We start from the raw sequence: 20,394 nt of genomic DNA, 5'->3' as shown, positions 1-20,394 counted from the left end.
AAAGTCTACTATCTTAATCAATTTTAAGTGCATAGTTCAGTGGCGTTAAATACATTCACTCTGCTGTGGAACCATCACCAGCATCCATCTCCAGAACATTTTCATCTTTCCAAACTGAAAACCTATGCATGTTAAACAGTAACTGCCCACTTCCTCCATTGTGGTTTTGATTTGCATTTATTGGTTGGTTAATGATGTTGAACATATTTTCATGTGCTTATTGGCCATTTGTATATCTTTCTTGGAGAAGTGTCTAGTCAGATCTTTTGCCCATTTTTAAATGGCTTATTTGTCTTTTTATTGAGTTCAAGTAGCGCTTTATATATTCTAGATTCAGGTCTCTTATCAGGTATATGATTTGCAAAAATTTTCTCCCATTTTCTATGTTGTCTTGTTATTTTCCTAGTAGTGTCCTTTGATGTACCAAGAGGTTTTAATTTTGATGATGTTCAGTTTGCCTTTTTTATCACTCATTCTTTTGATGTAATAGTAAGAAACTATTGTCTAATACAAGATTCACCTAGATTTATGGCTTTGTTTTCTTCCAAGAATTTTACAGTTTTAACTTACCCGCAACTTTTTAACCTGTTAACTCCTCCCTCCACATGTTATTCTGACTTTTCTCCAGGGAACCCGCTTCTTATTCAGTCCATGTGCTACGAGATTGGGTGCAATACTCCCTTTAAACTGTGATGTCTCCAACTGCATAGGAAAGCATTTTTGTTTTGGTTCCATTATTGAATTATTTTATATTGTACTTCTTTTATTCTGTCTTTTCCTCAACTGATATGTTGGTCATTCACCTACATTCACTGGGAAATTTGATCAACTCTTCCTTCCTTATCCTACCTGTATTTCTAATATCGTGGGCAATCTGAGTGTCCATATGGAATGTCTCACCAACACTCTAACCTTATTTCCTTACTTCTCAACTCCAGTGGTTATCACCTTTATCAAACTCTTTCAGCAAATTGTTCTCATGACTAGATCGTGGACCTTGCTGTTCTTCAAAAATACTAAATACCTATACCTGTACTCGGTTATAACCTCCTATTCTCTTTTCTCCTTTATCTCTCTCCATCCTCGCTCCTCTTTCCCACCCTCCCTTTCCTTTCATTCCTTCCTTCCTTCCTTCAACCCCCAGCCACTTTATTTCTCCTTTCTGGTTCTGCTTCTTCTTTATCTATCTAACCTATACTTAAAGTTTCATGTTATCCAGCATAGTTTCCTTTTTTCCATATCCTTCACATCTGTCCTGTAAATCTCTGTGCTATTTCCCCAGACTTTTGAACCTTCCTGGCACTTGTTAGATGTTTAACAAATGATGAGTGAATGAATAAATGATGGAACGAACAAACCTTGGGTCAGTCCATTTGACTGTTTCGTTCCTACATAAGATCTGCTGGGCCCTGAGGAAAATGACAGCTATACATGGAGTCATTGTTAAAAGTTCATGGTATCTAGTTTCAACTGGTATCTCAATACCGTAGCAATTTTTATGTGTTTCCAGTCTTCTCTCTCTCTCTTTGTTTTTAACCAGGTATTAAACTTTTAACAGGTATTTTAAACATCCACTCTGTTCTTATTTAACAGTATGCTTGCTCACTCATAGCAGATGAACTTGCTTCTTATTTCACTGAGAAAATTGAGGCCAACAGATGGGAATCTTGTTTAATATCCTCTTTGACTTCTACAAGAGTAATAGCATCTGTTTTCAGGCTCCCCTCCTAACCCCTTGTCTCAGAAGATGACTTGGCCCCTCTCCCATTCTGGCTTGTGTCTCTACTACCTGTGTTTTGGATCTTACCCTCTCTACTTCCTGAAGGACCTAGCTCCAACAATTTTTTCTTCTATCTTCAATTCCTTTTTATCTATGGCCTTTCTCTCCTCAGCATGTAAACTTTAAAAAAGAAAGGAAGGAAGGAAAGAAAGAATTAAATGTACTAACACATGGATACTCAATTTTTTTTTTTTTTTTTTTTTTAGCTATCAGGAGTCCTCTTTCTCTTTTTTCTACGCAGCTTTCTGTAAGAGTTGTCTGTATGAGCTGTCACCATTTTCTTATTTATGATTCATTACTACCGAACTGGGTTCATTGACCCCCCTTATTGTTAAACCAGGTATACCCATTTTAGTCTTTATGTTACTTGTCATCTCTGAAGCATTTGACACTGCTGGCTACTTCTTCCTCTCTGAACTCTCTGTTATCCTGGGTTTGATCACATTCTATAAGGAAGCCATGTGGATTCTCTTAATAAAACCAGAACTTAATGGTTCCAGTGGTTCTAGGTGGACACATCCATCTCCAGTTAGGTAGGTTTGTTTAGGACTAAGTATCTTACTTTCTCTGAGATTTACTTTGCCTTTGACAATTTCTCAGTAATTACTGTTACTACTACCATCATGCTGGGCTGAGTGGTCACAGGCAGAGCTGGCTTCAAGTGTGTTCTGTCAAGTCTTCCCTTATTTCCTATAAGGCACTGAGGCCAAAAGAATATTTCAAAGAGATGTGACATTGCATTTTAAATAAAGTGTTTTTAAAAGGTTCTTCTTGTCTCAGTTGAGTTCATTGCAACATCATTGTATAATAATGAACGATTAGGAGTGACAAAAATGCTCATCAGTAGGGGAATTCATCGCTACTGAACTGTATGAATGCATTATGTTATATCCATATGTGAGAGAGTAGGCAGCTAGTAAAATGAATGAAGTAGACCTAGATGTATTGATGATGTATAGAAAAACAAATCAAGCTGAGGTCTGTTATTTTATCTGTTATCTGTCTATCTAATAATTTGTTATGGAAGAAAACGCTACAGAACAGAATTATGTGTAAATGTTTAACACTTGGTATCTACTCATCAAACTGTTATGAGTGATTTCATCTGAGGAGTGGAAAGTGTTATGAGTTACTTTATTTCCTTTTTATATTTCTATTTTGTGATAAAACAATAATGATTTTGAGGATTTTAAATGTAGAAGAAATATCAACTTATGACCTTTTGTTACCTGTCTTGCTCTCCTTCCTCTAGCTTCTTGGGCTACAATCTTTGCTTTTTTCATTTTCCTTCCAAACTGTAGCCACTCTAACTGAATTCCCTTAGTGGGCTTCTCCTATCTGAATCCTTTTTATCCCTCAAGAGCCACCTCTGGTTCCCTGAGGAGCATTGCTGGATTACTCAGATGTGTTTTATTATCTTCCCTTTGTGTTCCCATGGTACCCTGGGAAATCTTCCTTAGTCACTTGTGTCTAGGGCAGGAGCTGTTATTTGATTTTGTATTCCACGGACCTGAGCGGGGTACCTGGCACATGGTAGAAATTCATTAAAAGGGGTTTCAGTGTTAAAATAATAAAGCATAAAATTTGGAGTAGATCTTCTTAATACCAGCATGTATCCTTTTGTGTAGGTTGTCATATTATGCTATTTTCCTTGAAGCTCTGTGTGAAGATACATGTTTTAATTAAACTGCAATTTATATCTCAGGATGTGTTGAGTTTATGTTGATAGGCTATCCTAATAGAACTCCAGGCAAGTTTATTTAAATGTAATATGATTTCTTCAATTATAATTGGAGGACAGGAGAGTGATAATTTCATACTTCATTGTAACACAAAACAATATGGAGTATTTCTTATAATATCTCCAAATGCATTAAAGAAAACTTGCATTTGTGTGCTTCGAAATGTGTTATGATAAACAAAAATTGCTGTTTCTTCTGCATGTAAATTGCTTGTCTAACAGTTTGTTTTCTTTTTAGGTTCAACAGATAGATCGTGTGGTAGAAGTTGTGGAGGAAACAATTAAAGGTAATTGTTGAAAGTCAGATAAGCACATGTATATATTATTTGAACTGTATTATAAAATACTACTTAGTTAATATTGTTAAGCATTTTTATGGAAGTTATTGTTGGACAAAAATCATAAAATTTTGTCCTTGACTGCTTTGTGCATTGGCCAATCCAATATAGGAGGCATATATTTGGTTGGCTTATAAATGTCAGGTATAGTCTTTTTAAAAAATCTTATTTTTATTTTAGCGTAAAATAGATTTAATTTGAACCTGAGATCAGGAAGACAGAATTTAATTTTAAAATAAGGAAACAGCTTTATTTTCAGTTTTATTGAGATATAATTGACATTATTTGCTTGTTTTTATAGCACATAATTAGCTGTAGTTATCCCTTCTGAAAGTGTTTTAAAAGTAGTATTCAGTTTTGATTCCTCTTCTATGTATAATTTTTGTAGTTACAGAAAATAGAATTATGCTTTGATTGTTTTATTAGCCAGTGTTCTTTGAAACAGATTCTTATTGAAGCCACTGAGGAATAAACCATTCTTAATTCTGTGGATTAATTTGTAAATATAGTCTACTTTTCTTCTGTTAGATTAGTACAAATGAAAACTGATAATATGATATTAAAATATTAAGTGAATTGAGGTTCTCACTTAAAATTTTTACCTTTTTTTTTAATAAATGGGAGTTTGTGTTTAAAAAAAAACAGTCTACTTCCATCAAATTGAGATTTTTAACCACATACTTTTCCTGCTAGCTTGTATTTACTACCTTCCACATGCCTTACATACCTTGCACATTTTGAGTCTTTAATTTATTAGGTGACCACAGAATATGAGAATTTTAGACTATACCTTAGTCTTCCTTGAAATCCTGAAATAAAATGAAATGTCACGATTAAAAATTTGTAGCAGTGATAACTTTGAATATTGTTTTTCAAACTATACCTCAACCCCATCTTGTAAGGTCTAGAAGTATCACTACTAGCATTTATTGTGCACTTACAGTGTGACAGGCACTATGCTAAGCATGGAGTAAGTCATTTAATTTTACAACAGTACTGTGAAGTACAGTGGGTACCTCCTCTGTTTTCCTCATTTTTTAGAAGAGGAAGTTGTGACATAGGGGCACACAGGTAGTAAGTGCATGGTTGGAATCTGAATCTAGGCAGTCTGATTCCGATGCCTGTTCTCTTAAATTTGACACTACGTTCATACTATACCATGATGGCTGTGCTCTCTCCCAGTTGAGAGTCACTGCCTTAACGGTTGTTCAGTTGAACTTCTTAAAGCAGTGCTTCAGGATGCTTGAGGGTATTGTCGCTTGAGTACCAGGCATATACTAGCCATTAAATACTTTTAAAAAACTGAATGACAATAAAGATCATGCAGGAGGAAATCTAGGTGACCATAGGTATGGCAGTTACTTTTCAGGTGTAACACCAGGGCATGATCTGTGAAAGAAATAAATTGATGAGCTGGACCTCATTAAAATGAAAAACTTCTGCTATGCAAAAGACAGTGTCAAGAGAATGGGAAGACAAGTCACAGGCTGGAAGAAAATATTTGCAAAAGACATACCTGATGAAGAACTGTAATCTAAAATACACAAATAACTCTCAAAACCCAACAACAGGAAAATAAGCAACCTGATTAAAAAATGGGCCAATGACCTTATCAGAAACCTCACCAAAGAAGATACACAGATGGAAAATAAGCATATGAAAAGATGCTCCACATCATATGTCATCAGGGATGACACCAACCAGCCTGTTTCCTCCAAGAGTTAGCTCATTGCTACAAATTCAGATTTGCTTGAAAGGGGCTTATTATGAATAACAAAAGATGCTCCTTTCACCCTATCACTCAGGAAATCATAAGAGTTTTAGGAGATCGATCTGTACCAAGAACTGGGGATGGTGACCAAATATGTATTTCTTATATCACAATATCACAGAAGGCCTATCACTTCCAGGTTGGGTTAATTAGGGATAGCATCTCACTGAAGAGTTTTGCTTAAGTGGGTTTATTGGAGAGACTGTAGTTGGGTTTAATTGTCATAGTCTACAGCAAGAGATGAGTTGAAGATGAAGTTGCTGTGGGTGTTCACTGGCAGGTTGGTTTGAGGGTGGGAAGATTGATGAATTAAGTCTTGGTAATACAACAGGAGAATTTCAGAGATGGGAGAAATAATTTTGTTAGATACCCTTAGTTTGCAGATGAGGAAGCTGATCCAGGAAGGGGTTAAGGGACTCATCTGAGATCTTCTTGTTAATGGAGATCTGGGCCTGTCACTGAAACTTCCATTCTTCACTTTCTTTTTCTACTGCCAAGTCTTACAAGACAGCACAAGTTAGTGAAATAATGTGGTCCTTGTAACAGTTAACTACTTGTTGGTTGTTTTTCAGTAAGTTACTTTTCTGAGACTCAGTTTTCTCAGTTTAAAATGGAGAGAATTAAATGGATAAGACTTTTGAGATACCTGGAATATACTAGGGGAAATGCATGTTAATATTTACTTCTTACTACCCCCTTAATACTTAGGGTGCAGGAGTAATCTAACTGACCTCCGATTGCAGTGATGCTCCTTTCAATCAGACTGTATATACGGCTGTCATTTTCTGGGAATATCTCACTCTCCTGTATGTGTACCTTCGGTGGCTGCCTGTTACCTACCAAACTAACTTGTGACTTCTACCTCATTCTACCATTTCCGCTTTTTCTTCCATTAATTCCATACATACACCTTTTGCTCCAGTCAACTGTACTGTTTGATATGTCTTGTATATTATTTGCAGTTTGCTTCACATTCATCTTAGGATCTTGCACAGAAGTGGATAAGTTCTGTTTCCCTCCAGATCGATTCCCCACCCTTCCGCACCTTGATGTGTGTCCATGGAGGCAGACCTGTGTGGACTGCATCCGTAGGATCCTTGCTACCTGGCATCTAGTTGGATTTCTCCAGTTAGAGGTTGGGGGTGTGACTAGAGTGTGAAATGGGAGGATTCGTTCCCCTCTCTCACTCCCTTCTTACCTGCCCATCCTAACCTGAAGGTCACAACTCCTGTCAGGTGGCCCTCTCTATTCACCTTTTTTTACGGGTTCCTGTAACTCTTCCTTTCCTTTGCTTTTTCAGGCCCAGGGGTGAAAACACACCCCATTGTTGCTAGCCTGAGAGTACTGCATTGTCTCTTGTTGGTTTTTCTACTTGCCAAGCTTTAGTAAATAGTCCCTTTATTAAAATCTCTTCAGTTATGCAGTGTGCCATCTGCTTTGCTGGGACCCTGATTGATAAATGCTCCATGGAGAAGAAGGCTGTGCCGAGGAGGGCCAGATGGAATGCAGCCTGATGAGAGGATTCTGCTGTAACTGTCTTGTTTCCACATTTGATTCCTGTTGGGCTGTCTTCATATGTCTTCCTTGAAGGGGGTTTGGACACACAGCCTCTGCCACAGCCTGTTTGCATTCTTCTTGCGGTATACCAAATAGTGTTTTTTAAAAAGGTATTAATAAGATACATTGGTGATAAAAACATTTAAATCTATTGTAATTACAAGAAAACCAAACAAAGCATATTACCTTTATATCTGTCTTGGTTGGAGCAACCTGGAGAATTTAAGATATGCTGAATGAGTTCTCACTGTTCAACACTAGTTGCCTGAAAATTCCATCCATTTATAGCATTTGCTTTAGGAGACACCATATTATAAAGACTTTAGGATTTTCTTTTGTATCATCTTGATAGTTGAACAAGATATGTAATTAAAGCTAAGGGAAGAAGTACAATATTTAAAGGATTTACCTTTTTTTTTAACATCTTTATTGGAGTATAATTGTTTTACAATGGTGTGTTAGTTTCTGCTTTATAACAAAGTGAATCAGTTATATATATACATATATCCCCATATCTCTTCCCTCTTGCATCTCCCTCCCTCCCACCCTCCCTATCCCACCCCTCTAGGTGGTCACAAAACACCGAGCTGATCTCCCTGTGCTATGCGGCTGCTTCCCACTAGCTATCTGTTTTACATTTGGTAGTGTATATATGTCCATGCCACTCTCTCACTTTGTCCCAGATTACCCTTTCCCCTCCCCGTATCCTCAAGTCCATTCTCTAGTAGGTCTGCATCTTTATTCCCATCTTGCCCCTAGGTTCTTCATGGCCGTTTTGTTGGGTTGTTTTTTAGATTCCTTATATATGTGTTAGCATACGGTATTTGTTTTTCTCTTTCTGAAGAAGTGACTTACTTCACTCTGTATGACAGACTCTAGGTCCATCCACCTCACTACAAATAACTCAATTTCATTTCTTTTTATATGGCTGAGTAATATTCCACTGTATATATGTGCCACATCTTCTTTATCCATTCATCTGTCAATGTACACTTAGGTTGCTTCCACGTCCTGGCTATTGTAAATAGAGCTGCAGTGAACATTGTGGTACATGACTCTTTTTGAATTATGGTTTCCTCAGATTATATGCTCAGTAGTGGGATTGTTGGGTCATATGGTACTCCTGTCTTTAGTTTTTTAAGGAACTTCCATACTGTTCTCCATAGTGGCTGTATCAATTTACTTTCCCACCAACAGTCCAAGAGGGTGCCCTTTTCTCCACACCCTCTCCAGCATTTATTGTTTGTAGATTTTTTGATGATGGCCATTCTGACAGGTGTGAGATGATATCTCATTGTAGTTTGACTTGCATTTCTCTAATGATTAATGCTGTTGAGCATTCGTTCATGTGTTTGTTGGCAATCTATATATCTTCCTTGGAGAAATGTCTCTTTACATCTTCTGCCCATTTTTGGATTGGGTTGTTTGTTTTTTTGATATTGAGCTCATGAGCTGCTTGTAAATTCTGTAGATTAATCCTTTGTCAGTTGCTTCAGTTGCAAATATTTTCTCCCATTCTGAGGGTTGTCTTTCCGTCTTATTTATGGTTTCCTTAGCTGTGCAAAAGCTTTTAAGTTTCATTAGGTCCCATTTGTTTATTTTTGTTTTTATTTCCATTTCTCTAGGAGGTGGGTCCAAAAGGATCTTGCTGTGATCTGTGTCATAGAGTGTTCCGCCTGTGTTGTCCTCTAAGAGTTTGATAGTTTCTGGCCTTACTTACACTGGCCTTACTTACATGTAGGTCTTTAATCCATTTTGAGTTTATTTTTGTGTATGGTGTTAGGAAGTGTTCTAATTTCATTCTTTTACATGTAGCTGTCCAGTTTTCCCAGCACCACTTATTGAAGAGGCTGTCTTTGCTCCACTGTATATTTTTGCCTCCTTTATCAAAGATAAGGTGACCATATGTGTGTGGGTTTATCTCTGGGCTTTCTATCCTGTTTCATTGATCTATATTACTGCTTTTGTGCCAGTACCATACTGATTACTGTAGCTTTGTAGTATAATCTGAAGTCAGGAAGCCTGATTCCTCCAGCTCTGTTTTTCTTTCTCAAGATTGCTTTGGCTATTTGGGGTCTTTTGTGTTTCCATACCAATTGTGAAATTTTTTGTTCTAGTTCTGTGAAAAATGCCATTGGTAGTTTGATAGGGATTGCATTGAATCTGTAGATTGCTTTGGGTAGTAGATTCATTTTCACAATGTTGATTCTTCCAATCCAAGAACACAGTATATCTCTCCATCTGTTTGGATCATCTTTAATTTCTTTCATCAGTGTCTTATAATTTTCTGCATACAGGTCTCTTGTCTCCTTAGGTAGGTTTTTTCCTAGATATTTTATTCTTTGTGTTGCAATGGTAAATGGGAGTGTTTTCTTGATTTCACTTTCAGATTTCTCATCATTAGTGTACAGGAATGCAAGAGATTTCTGTGCATTAATTTTGTATCCTGCTACTTTACCAAATTCATTGATTAGCTCTAGTAGTTTTCTGGTAGCATCTTTAGGATTCTCTATGTATAGTATCATGTTATCTGCAAACAGTGACAGCTTTACTTCTTCTTTTCTGATTTGGATTCCTTTTGTTTCTTTTTCTTCTCTGATTGCTGTGGCTAAAACTTCCAAAACAATGTTGAATAAGAGTGGTGAGAGTGGGCAACCTTGTCTTGTTCCTGATCTTAGTGGAAATGGTTTCAGTGTTTCACCATTGAGCACCATGTTGCCTGTGGGTTTGTCATATACGGCCTTTATTATGTTGAGGTAAGTCCCCTCCATGCCTACTTTCTGGAGGGTTTTTATCATAAATCGGTGTTGAATTTTGTCAAAAGTTTTCTCTGCATCTATTGAGATGATCATATGGTTTTTCTCCCTCAGTTTCTTAATATGGTGTATCACATTGATTGATTTGCGTATACTGAAGAATCCTTGCATTCCTGGGATAAACCCTACTTGATCATGGTGCATGAGCCTTTTAATGTGCAGTTGGATTCTGTTTGCTGGTGTTTTGTTAAGCATTTTTGCATCAGTGTTCATCAGTGATATTGGCCTGTAGTTTGCTTTCTTTGTGACATCTTTGTCTGGTTTTGGTATCAGGGTGATGGTGACCTCATAGAATGAGTTTGGGAGTGTTCCTCCTTCTGCTATATTTTGGAACACTTTGAGAAGGATAGGTGTTAGCTCTTCTCTAAGTGTTTGACAGAATTCTCCTGTGAAGCCATCTGGTCCTGGGCTTTTGTTTCTTGGAAGATTTTTAATCACAGTTTCAATTTCAGTGCTTGTGATTGGTCTGTTCATATTTTCTGTTTCTTCCTGGTTCAGTCTCGGAAGGTTGTGCATTTCTTCCAGGTTGTTCATTTTATTGGCGTAGAGTTGCTTGTAGTCATCTCTCATGATCCTTTGTATTTCTGCAGTGTCAGTTGTTACTTCTCCTTTTTCATTGCTAATTCTATTGATTTGAGTCTTCCGTTTTTTTCTTGATAAGTCTGGCTAATGGTTTATCAATTTTGTTTATTTTCTCAAAGAACCAGCCTTTTTTTTTTTTTTTTTTAAGAACCAGCCTTTAGTTTATTGATCTTTGCTATTGTTTCCTTCATTTCTTTTTCATTTATTTCTGATCTGATCTTTATGACTTCTTTCCTTCTGCTAACTTTGGGGTGTTTTTGTTTCTTCTTTTTCTTTTCTTATTTTTTGCTTTAGGTGTAAGGTTAGGTTGTTTATTTGAGCTGTATCTTATTTCGTAAGGTAGAATTATATTGCTATAAATTCCCTCTTAGAACTGCTTTTGCTGCATCCCATAGGTTTTGGGTCATCGTGTTTTCATTGTCATTTGTTTCCAGGTAGTTTTTGATTTCCTCTTTGATTTCTTCAGTGATCTCTTGGTTATTAAGTAGTGTATTCTTTAGCCTCCATGTGTTTGTATTTTTTACAGATTTTTTTCCTGTAATTGATACCTAGTCTCATAGCGATGTGGTCGGAAAAGATATTTGATACAATTTCAACTTTCTTAAATTTACCAAGGCTTGATTTGTGACCCAAGATATGATCTTACTGGAGAATGTTCCATGAGCACTTGAGAAGAAAGTGTATTCTGTTGTTTTTGGATGGAATGTCCTATAAATATCAATTAAGTCCATCTTGTTTAATGTATCATTTACAAGTATACATTTACAATATGTATACTTGTAAATGTATACATATTGTATATGTATACATATTGTAAATGTAAAATACATTTACAATATACATTACATAATCTCGTTAATTATTTTCATTTTGGATGATCTGTCCATTGGTGAAACTGGGGTGTTAATAAAGTCCCCTACTATGACTGTGTTACTGTTGTTTTCCCTTTTATGGCTGTTAGCATTTGCCGTATGTATTGAGGTGCTCCTGTTAGGTGCATAAATATTTACAGTTGTTATATCTTCTTCTCAGATTGATCCCTTGATCATTATGTAGTGTCCTTTGTCTCCTGTAATAGTCTTTGCTTTAAGGTCTATTTTGTCTGATATGAGAATTGCTACTCCAGCTCTCTTTTGATTTCCAGTTGCATGGAATATCTTTTTCCATCCCCTCACTTTCATTCTTTATGTGTCCCTAGGTCTGAAGTGGGTCTCTTGTAGACAGCATATATACGGGTCTTGTTTTTGTATCCATTCAGCCAGTCTGTGTCTTTTGGTTGGAGTATTTAATCTATTTACATTTAAGATAATTATCGATAGGTATGTTCCTATGACCATTTTCTTAATTGTTTTGGGTTTGTTATGGTAGGTCTTTTCCTTCTCTTGTGTTTCCTGCCTAGAGAAGTTCCTTTAGCATTTGTTGTAGAGCTGGTTTGGTGGTCCTGAATTCTCTTAGCTTTTGCTTGTCTGTAAAGCTTTTAATTTCTCCGTCATATCTGAATGAGAACCTTGCTGGGTAGAGTAATCTTGGTTGTAGGTTTTTCCCCTTCATCACTTTAAATATGTCTTGCCACTCCCTTGTGGCTTGCATAGTTTCTGCTGAAAGATCAGCTGTTAACCTTATGAGGATTCCCTTGTGTGTTATTTGTTGTTTTTCCCTTGCTGGTTTTAATATTTTTTCTTCAAATTATAATTTTTGATAGTTTGATTAATATGTGTCTGAGTGTGTTTCTCCTTGGATTTATCCTGTATGGGACTCTCTGTGCTTCCTGGACTTGATTAATTATTTCCTTTCCCATATTAGGGAAGTTTTCAACTATAATCTCTTCAATTATTTTCTCAGTCCCTTTCTTTTTCTCTTCTTCTTCTGGGACCCCTATAATTCAAATGTTGGTGCGTTTAATGTTGTCCCAGAGGTCTCTGAGACTGTCCTCAGTTCTTTTCATTCTTTTTTCTTTATTCTGCTCTGCAGTAGTTATTTCCACTATTTTATCTTCCAGGTCACTTATCTGTTCTTTTGCCTCAGTTATTCTGCTATTGATTCCTTCTAGAGAATTTTTAATTTAACTTATTGTGTTGTTCATCACTGTTTGTTTGTTCTTTAGTTCTTCTAGGTCCTTGTTAAATGTTTCTTGTATTTTCTCCATTCTGTTTCCAAGATTTTGGATCATCTTTACTATCATTATTCTGAATTCTTTTTCAGGGAGACTGCCTATTTCCTCTTCATTTGTTAGATCTGGTGGGTTTTTACCTTGTTCCTTCATCTGCTGTGTGTTTCTCTGTCTTCTCATTTTGCTTAACTTACTGTGTTTGGGGTCTCCTTTTCGCAGACTGCAGGTTCATAGTTCCCATTGTTTTTGGTGTCTGTCCCCAGTGGCTAAGGTTGGCTCAGTGGGTTGTGTAGGCTTCCTGATGGAGGGGACTAGTGCCTGTGTTGTGGTGGCTGAGGCTGCATCTTGTCTTTCTGGTGGGCAGATCCACATCTGTTGGTGTGTTTTGGGGTGTCTGTGGTATTATGATGGTTTTAGGCAGCCTCTGTGCTAATGGGTGAGGTTGTGTTCCTGTCTTGCTAGTTGTTTGGCATAGCATGTCCAGCACTGTAGCTTGCTGGTCATCGAGTGGAGCTGGGTCTTGGCATTGAGATGGAGATCTCTGGGACATTTTCGCTGTTTGATATTACATGGAGCTGGGAGGTCTCCTATGGACCAGTGTCCTGAACTTGGCTCTCCCACCTGAGAGGCACAGCCCTGACGCCTGACTGGAGCACCAAGAGCCTGATATCCACACGGCTCAGAATAAAAGGGAGAAAGAAAGGAAGAAAATAAAGTAAAATAAAATAAAGTTATTAAAATAAAAAATAATTATTAAATTTTTTTAAAGTAGTCAAAAATAAAGAGAGCAGCCAAACCCAAAAACAAATCCACCAATCATTACAAGTGCTAAAAATTATACTAAAAAAAAGAAAAAAAGAGGGACAGACAGAACCCTAGGAAAGATGGTAAAAGCAAAGCTACACAGAGAAAATCACACACAGAAGCATACACACTCACAAAAAGAGAAAAAGGGGAAAAAATATATATATTGTTGCCCCCGAAGTCCACCTCCTCAGTTTGGGATGATTCGTTGTCTATTCAGGTATTCCTCAGATGCAGGTACATCTAGTTGATTGTGGAGATTTAATCCACTGCTGCTCCTGAGGCTGCTGGGAGAGATTTCCCTTTCCCTTCTTTGTTCGCACAGCTCCTGGGGCTCAGCTTTGGATTTCGCCCCGCCTCTGTGTGTAGGCCGCCGCAGGGCGTCTGTTCTTAGCTCAGACAGGACTGGGTTAATGGAGCCGCTGATTCAGGGACTCTGGCTCACTCAGGCCGGGGTGGAGGGGGGAGGGAGGGGCACGGTGTGCGGGGCGAGCCTGCGGTGGCAGAGGCCGGTGGGACGTTGCAGCAGCCTGAGGCGCCGCGTGTTCTCCCGCGGAAGTTGTCCCTAGGTCACGGGACCCTGGCAGTGGCGGGCTGCACAGGCTCCCCAGAAGGGGGGTGTGGATAGTGACCTGTGCTCGCACACAGGCTTCTTGGTGGTGGCAGCAGCGGCCTTAGCGTCTCATGCCCATCTCTGGGGTCCACGCTGATAGCCACGGCTCGTGCCCGTCTCTGGGTCTCCTTTAAGCGGTGCTCTGAATCCCCTCTCCTGGCGCCCCAGGAAACAACGAGCCAAGAAAAAGTCTCTTGCCTCTTTGGCAAGTCCAGACTCTTCCCTGGACTCCCTCCCCGCTAGCCGTGGCACACTAACCCTCTGCAGGCTGTGTTCATGCCACCAACCCCAGTCCTCTCCCTGCGCTCCGACCGAAGCCCGACCCTGAGCTCCCAGCCCTCGGCCGCCCCGGCGGGTAAGCAGACAAGCCTCTCGGGCTGGTGAGTGCTGGTCGACACCGATCCTCTGTGCGGGAGTCTCTCCACTTTGCCCTCCGCACCCCTGTGGCTGCGCTCTCCTCTGCGGCTCCGAAGCTTCCCCCTTGCCACCCCCACCCCCCACCCCGTCTCTGCCAGTGAAGGGACTTCCTAGTGTGTGGAAACTTTTCCTCCTTCACAGCTCCCTCCCAGTTGTGCAGGTCCTATCCCTATTCTTTGTCCCTGTTTTTTCTTTTTTCTTTTGCCCTACCCAGGTACGTGGGGAGTTTCTTGCCTTTTGGGAGGTCTGAGGTCTTCTGCCAGCGTTCAGTAGGTGTTCTGTAGGAGTTGTTCCACATGTAGATGTATTTCTGATGTATTTGTGGGGAGGAAGGTGATCTCCACGTCTTACTCTTCCGCCATCGTGAAGCTCCTCCTACATTTCTTTCTTTAAAAAATACTCATATGCACCTTAGTCTTGCTTTACATGGTCATTAAAGCCCCCCCCCCCTTATTTTTTGGTATAAAAGCTTTGAAGGACATATAAATCTGGGTATTTGTTCTGATATATGTATATGAAATCCTCTAAACAAAAAACATCTTTAAAAAAGTTCTTGTCTTTGGGAAAGGTAGTCAAACCAGATATCTTAAGATAAATGATTGCAAATAAATGTTGTATATTGAAAATAGAAAAATGTTTTTATTGTTAAGTCATATTTCCTCTCTAGTCAGTCTCTAATAAAGGAGGCCTCAATTGTTTTAATATGTTTGCTGGTATTTCGTTTAGTCTGATTTCAGTTGCCTCCAGTGTTGGTAATTGAAGGCTTTCCCAGTATGGTACAATCTGCAAGTTTAATTGATTTTCCATTTCCCCTACCTTCTCAGTAATTGATGTGATCTTGGATTAGGCTGACCTAAATTCCCAGGGTGCTTCACCAAACAGCTCTTTCTTATTTAACACATTGCTATTAATCTTCACTCTGTCAGAATTGTACTTTGCATTTGATACTAATTTAGAATATAAACTTTTTGTAAATTGAGACTGTAAGGCGGAACTATCTCAAGTGTGGTTTTATCAGTGTTAATGACTTAGTAACTTCTCTTTCGATGTCTGGTGGAGATTTACTTGAAGATGTTTCTAAACTTAATGCGTAAGTGAACTGAGCTTCGATACATAGCATGGTACATCTGGGATAGTATTGAACCACAAAAGCACATCTCCTTTTTCAGTATTTGCTTTTCAATAAAATAATTTTCTTTTTCTTTTTAACATCTTTATTGGAGTATAATTGTTTCACAATGGTGTATTAGTTTCTGCTTTATAACAAAGTGAATCAGCTGTACATGTACATATATCCCCATATCTCCTTCCTCTGCAGTCTCCCTCCCACCCTCCCTATCTCAAGTGAATAAACTGGCAACATAGAGTAATTTGATGGCTCAGATGTAACTAGACAGGAAATTTAAATCTGATTTTCTCTTTTTCTTGAAAATTTTGATAATTAGAAGTATTTAATAGTTCGTTACTTTTTATTGTCCTAAAGCACAGAGCTGATTTCCCTGTGCTATGTGGCTGCTTCTCACTAGCTATCTATTTTACATTTGGTAGTGTATCCCACTCTGTCACTTCATCCCAGTTTACCCTTCCCCCTCCCCATGTCCTAAAGTCCATTCTCTATGTCTTTGTCTTTATTCCTGTCCTGCCCCTAGGTTCTTCAGAACCATTTTTTTGGTTTGTTTTTTAGATTCCATATGTATGTGTTAGCATACGGTATTTGTTTTTCTCTTTCCGACTTACTTCACTCTGTATGACAGACTCTAGGTCCATCCACCTCACTACAAATAATGCAATTTCGTTTCTTTTTATGGCTGAGTAATATTCCATTGTATATATGTGCTACATCTTTATCCATTCATCTGTCGATGGACACTTAGGTTGCTTCCATGTCCTGGCTATTGTAAAGGGTGCTGCAATGAACATTGTGGTACATGACTCTTTTTGAATTATGGTTTCCTCAGATTATATGCCCAGTAGTGGGATTGCTGGGTTTTATGATAGTTCTATTTTTAGTTTTTAAAGGAACCTCCATGCTGTTCTCCATAGTGGCTGTATCAATTTACATTCCCACCAACAGAGCAAGAGGGTTCCCTTTTCTCCACACCCTCTGCCAGCATTTATTATTTGTAGATTTTTTAATGATGGCCATTCTGACTGGTGTGAGGTGATACCTCACTGTAGTTTTGATTTGCATTTCTCTAATGATTAGTGATGTTGAAATATGCTTTGAATGGATACTCTTATGCATTATCACATTATGTAATCTCTTATGTAGTTACTATAGTCTGAATATAGTAGAAAAAGTTGTGCATTGGCTTTACATGTTGGGAACAGTTCCCAGTCTCACCGGTATAATTAGATAGGTGATAACTTCTGCCTTCTAATAACTAAAGGCGCCAGAAATTTATTGCTGTTATTTAGTTTTGTTTTTTTTCTCATGAGCCTGTTTGTTTTAAGTTTATGTTCTGTGTTAATATGTGGTTACAGGTTGGTAAACATTGCATTTTGCCACCTTCTTAGATGTGTCAGTTCATGTCCCTTTCAGTCTTCTTTCCCTTCTCCTCCTTTGTTTCCCTCAAATAACCAGTCCTCTAACTTTACTTATTTTCCTCTGTGTTTCTTATATGTTCTAGAATGAACTTATTTTTATTCACTGTATCTCTTTTACGTAGCATTTTTTCAAATCATAATAATTTTAGAAGTAAGACCAGGCAAATGTCTTTATGTCCCAAGCAGCAAAGTTCTACCATAAGACTGTAAGTTGATTTTTCACATCACTTTCTTTTATAATAGCTAGTTTGGAATAATGGCTGGCAAGGACTGTTTATTGGAGAAACCACCAATGTCTTGTCTGTATTTCTCTAACTTTATAAGTTAAATTATCGGTCCTGTTTCTAGCCACAGAAACACTAAGCAGTCCCAGAATTATTTATCTGCTCCAAAATCGCCAATAGATGCTCTCTAAAGAGTCTTCTTTAAACATTGGAAGTAGTCATGTGTATTTTATTTTTTAAAATAAAAGTAGTTAAGTAACTTTAATTTGTCAAATATTTTTCTGCCATTAAAACTTTTAAAACTCAAATAAATGCATAAATGTGTCCCCCAGGTGAATTCTGCTGTGCTGGCTTCAGACTTGTTTTATATGTTTTGGTTTGTCTTAAAGTTAATTACACTGCTTTTGTGTGTTCATCACTTATATTTCCCTTTCTGTTCAAAGATGCATTATCTTATGGTTTGCAACCAGCTTTTATTAATAATGGAATTTATTGATATGAAGACTTGGGTATTTCATTAACTTTGACTTCTTCATTCCAGAGTGCAAGTGGGGAGGGTGCATAGTGTTGAATAGTTTGTTAGGTTGATGATCGTGTTAGAGTTTGCACGTAACGCTGTTATAATGGTTCACTGGATTTGATTGTTCAAAACAAGGAGAGGAAATTACTTTAAGTTTGAACTTCTCAGGCTTCCCATGACCCAGCCCTTGTGTTAGTGGTCCCACTGATCTGTCTGGTAAAGTAGCCCCATCCTTCCTTGTTTAAATATTAACAGGGACTTGGCTGCTGTGAAGATTGCACTTACCTGTTACCTCTTTGCAAAGCTTGATTCTGCCTTGGCAGATTCCATGAAGGTGAGACTGCAAGTATTGTTGAATTCTCTAAAAATGCATTACTGTAGTCTAGAGTTTTGTGAGAACTGTTCATGTTAAAACAGTTTATAAAGTTTGAACATTTATCATGTCTGTGTATTAATAATTTCCATTGCAGGTATTTGGTATTCTCAGATATAACAATTTCTGAGTCCCACAGTTCTAATTTCTATTTATTCTAATAGGATTTATTTAGTAAACAATGACAAGTAGATCAGTTAATCCTGTTTTGAGGCTCTCATAGAAAACATTAAAATTAATATAATAAAAAATCTTTAATGTACTTAAGTTCTTCCTTTGTTGTAACTACCTTTGTAGAGAATTGGAACGCGGTGCACTGCCTTTATACTCTGCGTGCATATGTGTGGTTTACTGCATGTCTGGAGAAGCGTTAGTCTTCATTTAAAGAATCTACTATTTTTGTTTAGTAAAATATAATGAGAATAGTTGGGATGATAAACTTAGAGAAAATAATCCTAGCAGATTTATTATGTTTTTTAAATAGAGGGTGAAATTGTAGGTTGATTGTGGTATTTTCTGTTGCAGTTTGACTGTTCTTTAACATAATAGTAAATTGTATTGTATTGGTAATTCTTCTTTGGTACTTTGTAGCTGGGTTCTGTAAAAATAGAAATACAAAGTAGAAACCAGGTGATGTTAGAGGTACAGTATCTAAAACTCCAGTAGCAAAATATACATAAAAATTATGACATTTTTGAAAATTTTATTAAAAAACAAATATTGATATTTTATTGCCAGTAAAATCATATAACACAAACAAGTGAAAAAACTGGCAACATAGGGCTTCCCTGGTGGCGCAGTGGTTGAGAATCCACCTGCCAATGCAGGGGACGCGGGTTCGTGCCCCGGTCCGGGAGGATCCCGCATGCCGCTGAGCGGCTGGGCCCGTGAGTCATGGCCGCTGAGCCTGCGCGTCGGAGCCTGTGCTCTGCAACCAGAGAGGCCACAACAGTGAGAGGCCCCCGTACCGAAAAAAACCAAAAACAAAAGCAAAACCAAAAAAAAACTGGCAACATAGAGTAATTTGATGGCTCAGATGTAACTAGACAGGAAATTTAAATCTGATTTTCTCATTTTCTTGAAAATTTTGTGAATTAGAAGAATTTATTTAATGAGACTAGTTGTAGGGTGTCTTTTATTAGGTGATACCATTGACCTTTCCTTAGAAAACCTCGTATTGTTAGCACTTGGTATAGAGAAAGAATGCTCAGTTGATACAGTTTTGTATCTAATGTTTGGAGATGCACATCTTTTCTTTTAAAAGTTCATTCCATAACACTCTACAAAGCACACAGCATATGTGTAGCAGTTACTTCTGAGACTGAGAGAATAAACACTAATTTCACTTACTTATTAGTTTGGGGGTGGGGGGACTCATCTGCAGAATCTCCAGTTAGGATATCAACTATGGATGGATTTTTAAGGAGAAGTTTATCAGTACTACCGTTATAACAAGGCATACATTTTATTGAGTAATAAATAGTAACTGAAATGTCTTTGTGAAAGATGGTTTCTAACACATTAAATCTTTAGCGTAACTCTGAAAATTCAAGTGTCCCATTTCTTTAAGCTGCCCTGAAGTCTGGTGCTGTGATGGGCTAGAATCATGGATTGAGGATGTGAAGGGTTATGTTGAATTACTTGGTCTGCCGCTAACAGCGTCATGTTTAACAACCCACGCAACCTGGTTGTTCTCAGTTTCCTGGGCTGTAAATTGTATGACATGGAAGGTCCCTTCAGCTCTGACTGACATTCTAGGAGTGTTGGAGTCTGTAATATAAAACTGAGTTTCAGAGCCTGTCATTAGAATGAGACATTGACATTTTGGACAGTGATCTCTAGCAAAAGTTATTGTAATATGACTAGCTTTTTCTTGCATCCTAATCTCCACATGCCAGAGTTTGCTTTTCTTTCCCCATACCTTCTTACTTACGAAATGAATTTGAAGGCATTTGTGGCAGACATACCATGCATTTTTCTTTTGTATGTATTTGTATTCTCCAGTGAAGAGGGTCTTCAGTAAAGCACAGTTCCCTGACTCCTTTGCCTTTACTCTATTCCGTGGTAATGCCATCCTAGGTGGTGACAAGTGGTGTACTTGGAGTTTTGTGCTTCTCTAAAGCAACTTTCATTTCTACCCTGGGGCATATTTATTTTTGGGACTTTGAGGCAGGCAGTTTTCATCTTGGTGACTGGGATTG

The 20,394-nt window shown here is 38.0% G+C and overlaps 1 protein-coding gene across 2 annotated transcripts in view; it reads left to right on the top strand.

Annotated features, from left to right (window-relative positions):
• The window catches only part of CDKAL1 (CDKAL1 threonylcarbamoyladenosine tRNA methylthiotransferase), a gene marked incomplete at its 3' end in the record, with an annotated part of 657,220 nt that overhangs the window by 181,580 nt on the left and 455,246 nt on the right, over positions 1-20,394 (top strand). For both annotated transcript variants that reach the window (XM_082848483.1, XM_082848484.1), the window contains exon 7: positions 3,760-3,808. In XM_082848483.1, coding sequence (XP_082704609.1) covers positions 3,760-3,808 — 49 coding nt within the window. The remainder of the gene's footprint in view (positions 1-3,759; positions 3,809-20,394) is intronic.

Source organism: Leucopleurus acutus, assembly GCF_964270905.1.
Source record: "Leucopleurus acutus genome assembly, chromosome: 10".
NCBI lineage: Eukaryota > Metazoa > Chordata > Mammalia > Artiodactyla > Delphinidae > Leucopleurus > Leucopleurus acutus.
The sequence above is the reverse complement of the archived record's forward strand: the minus strand, read 5'-3'. Positions and strand labels throughout refer to the sequence as shown.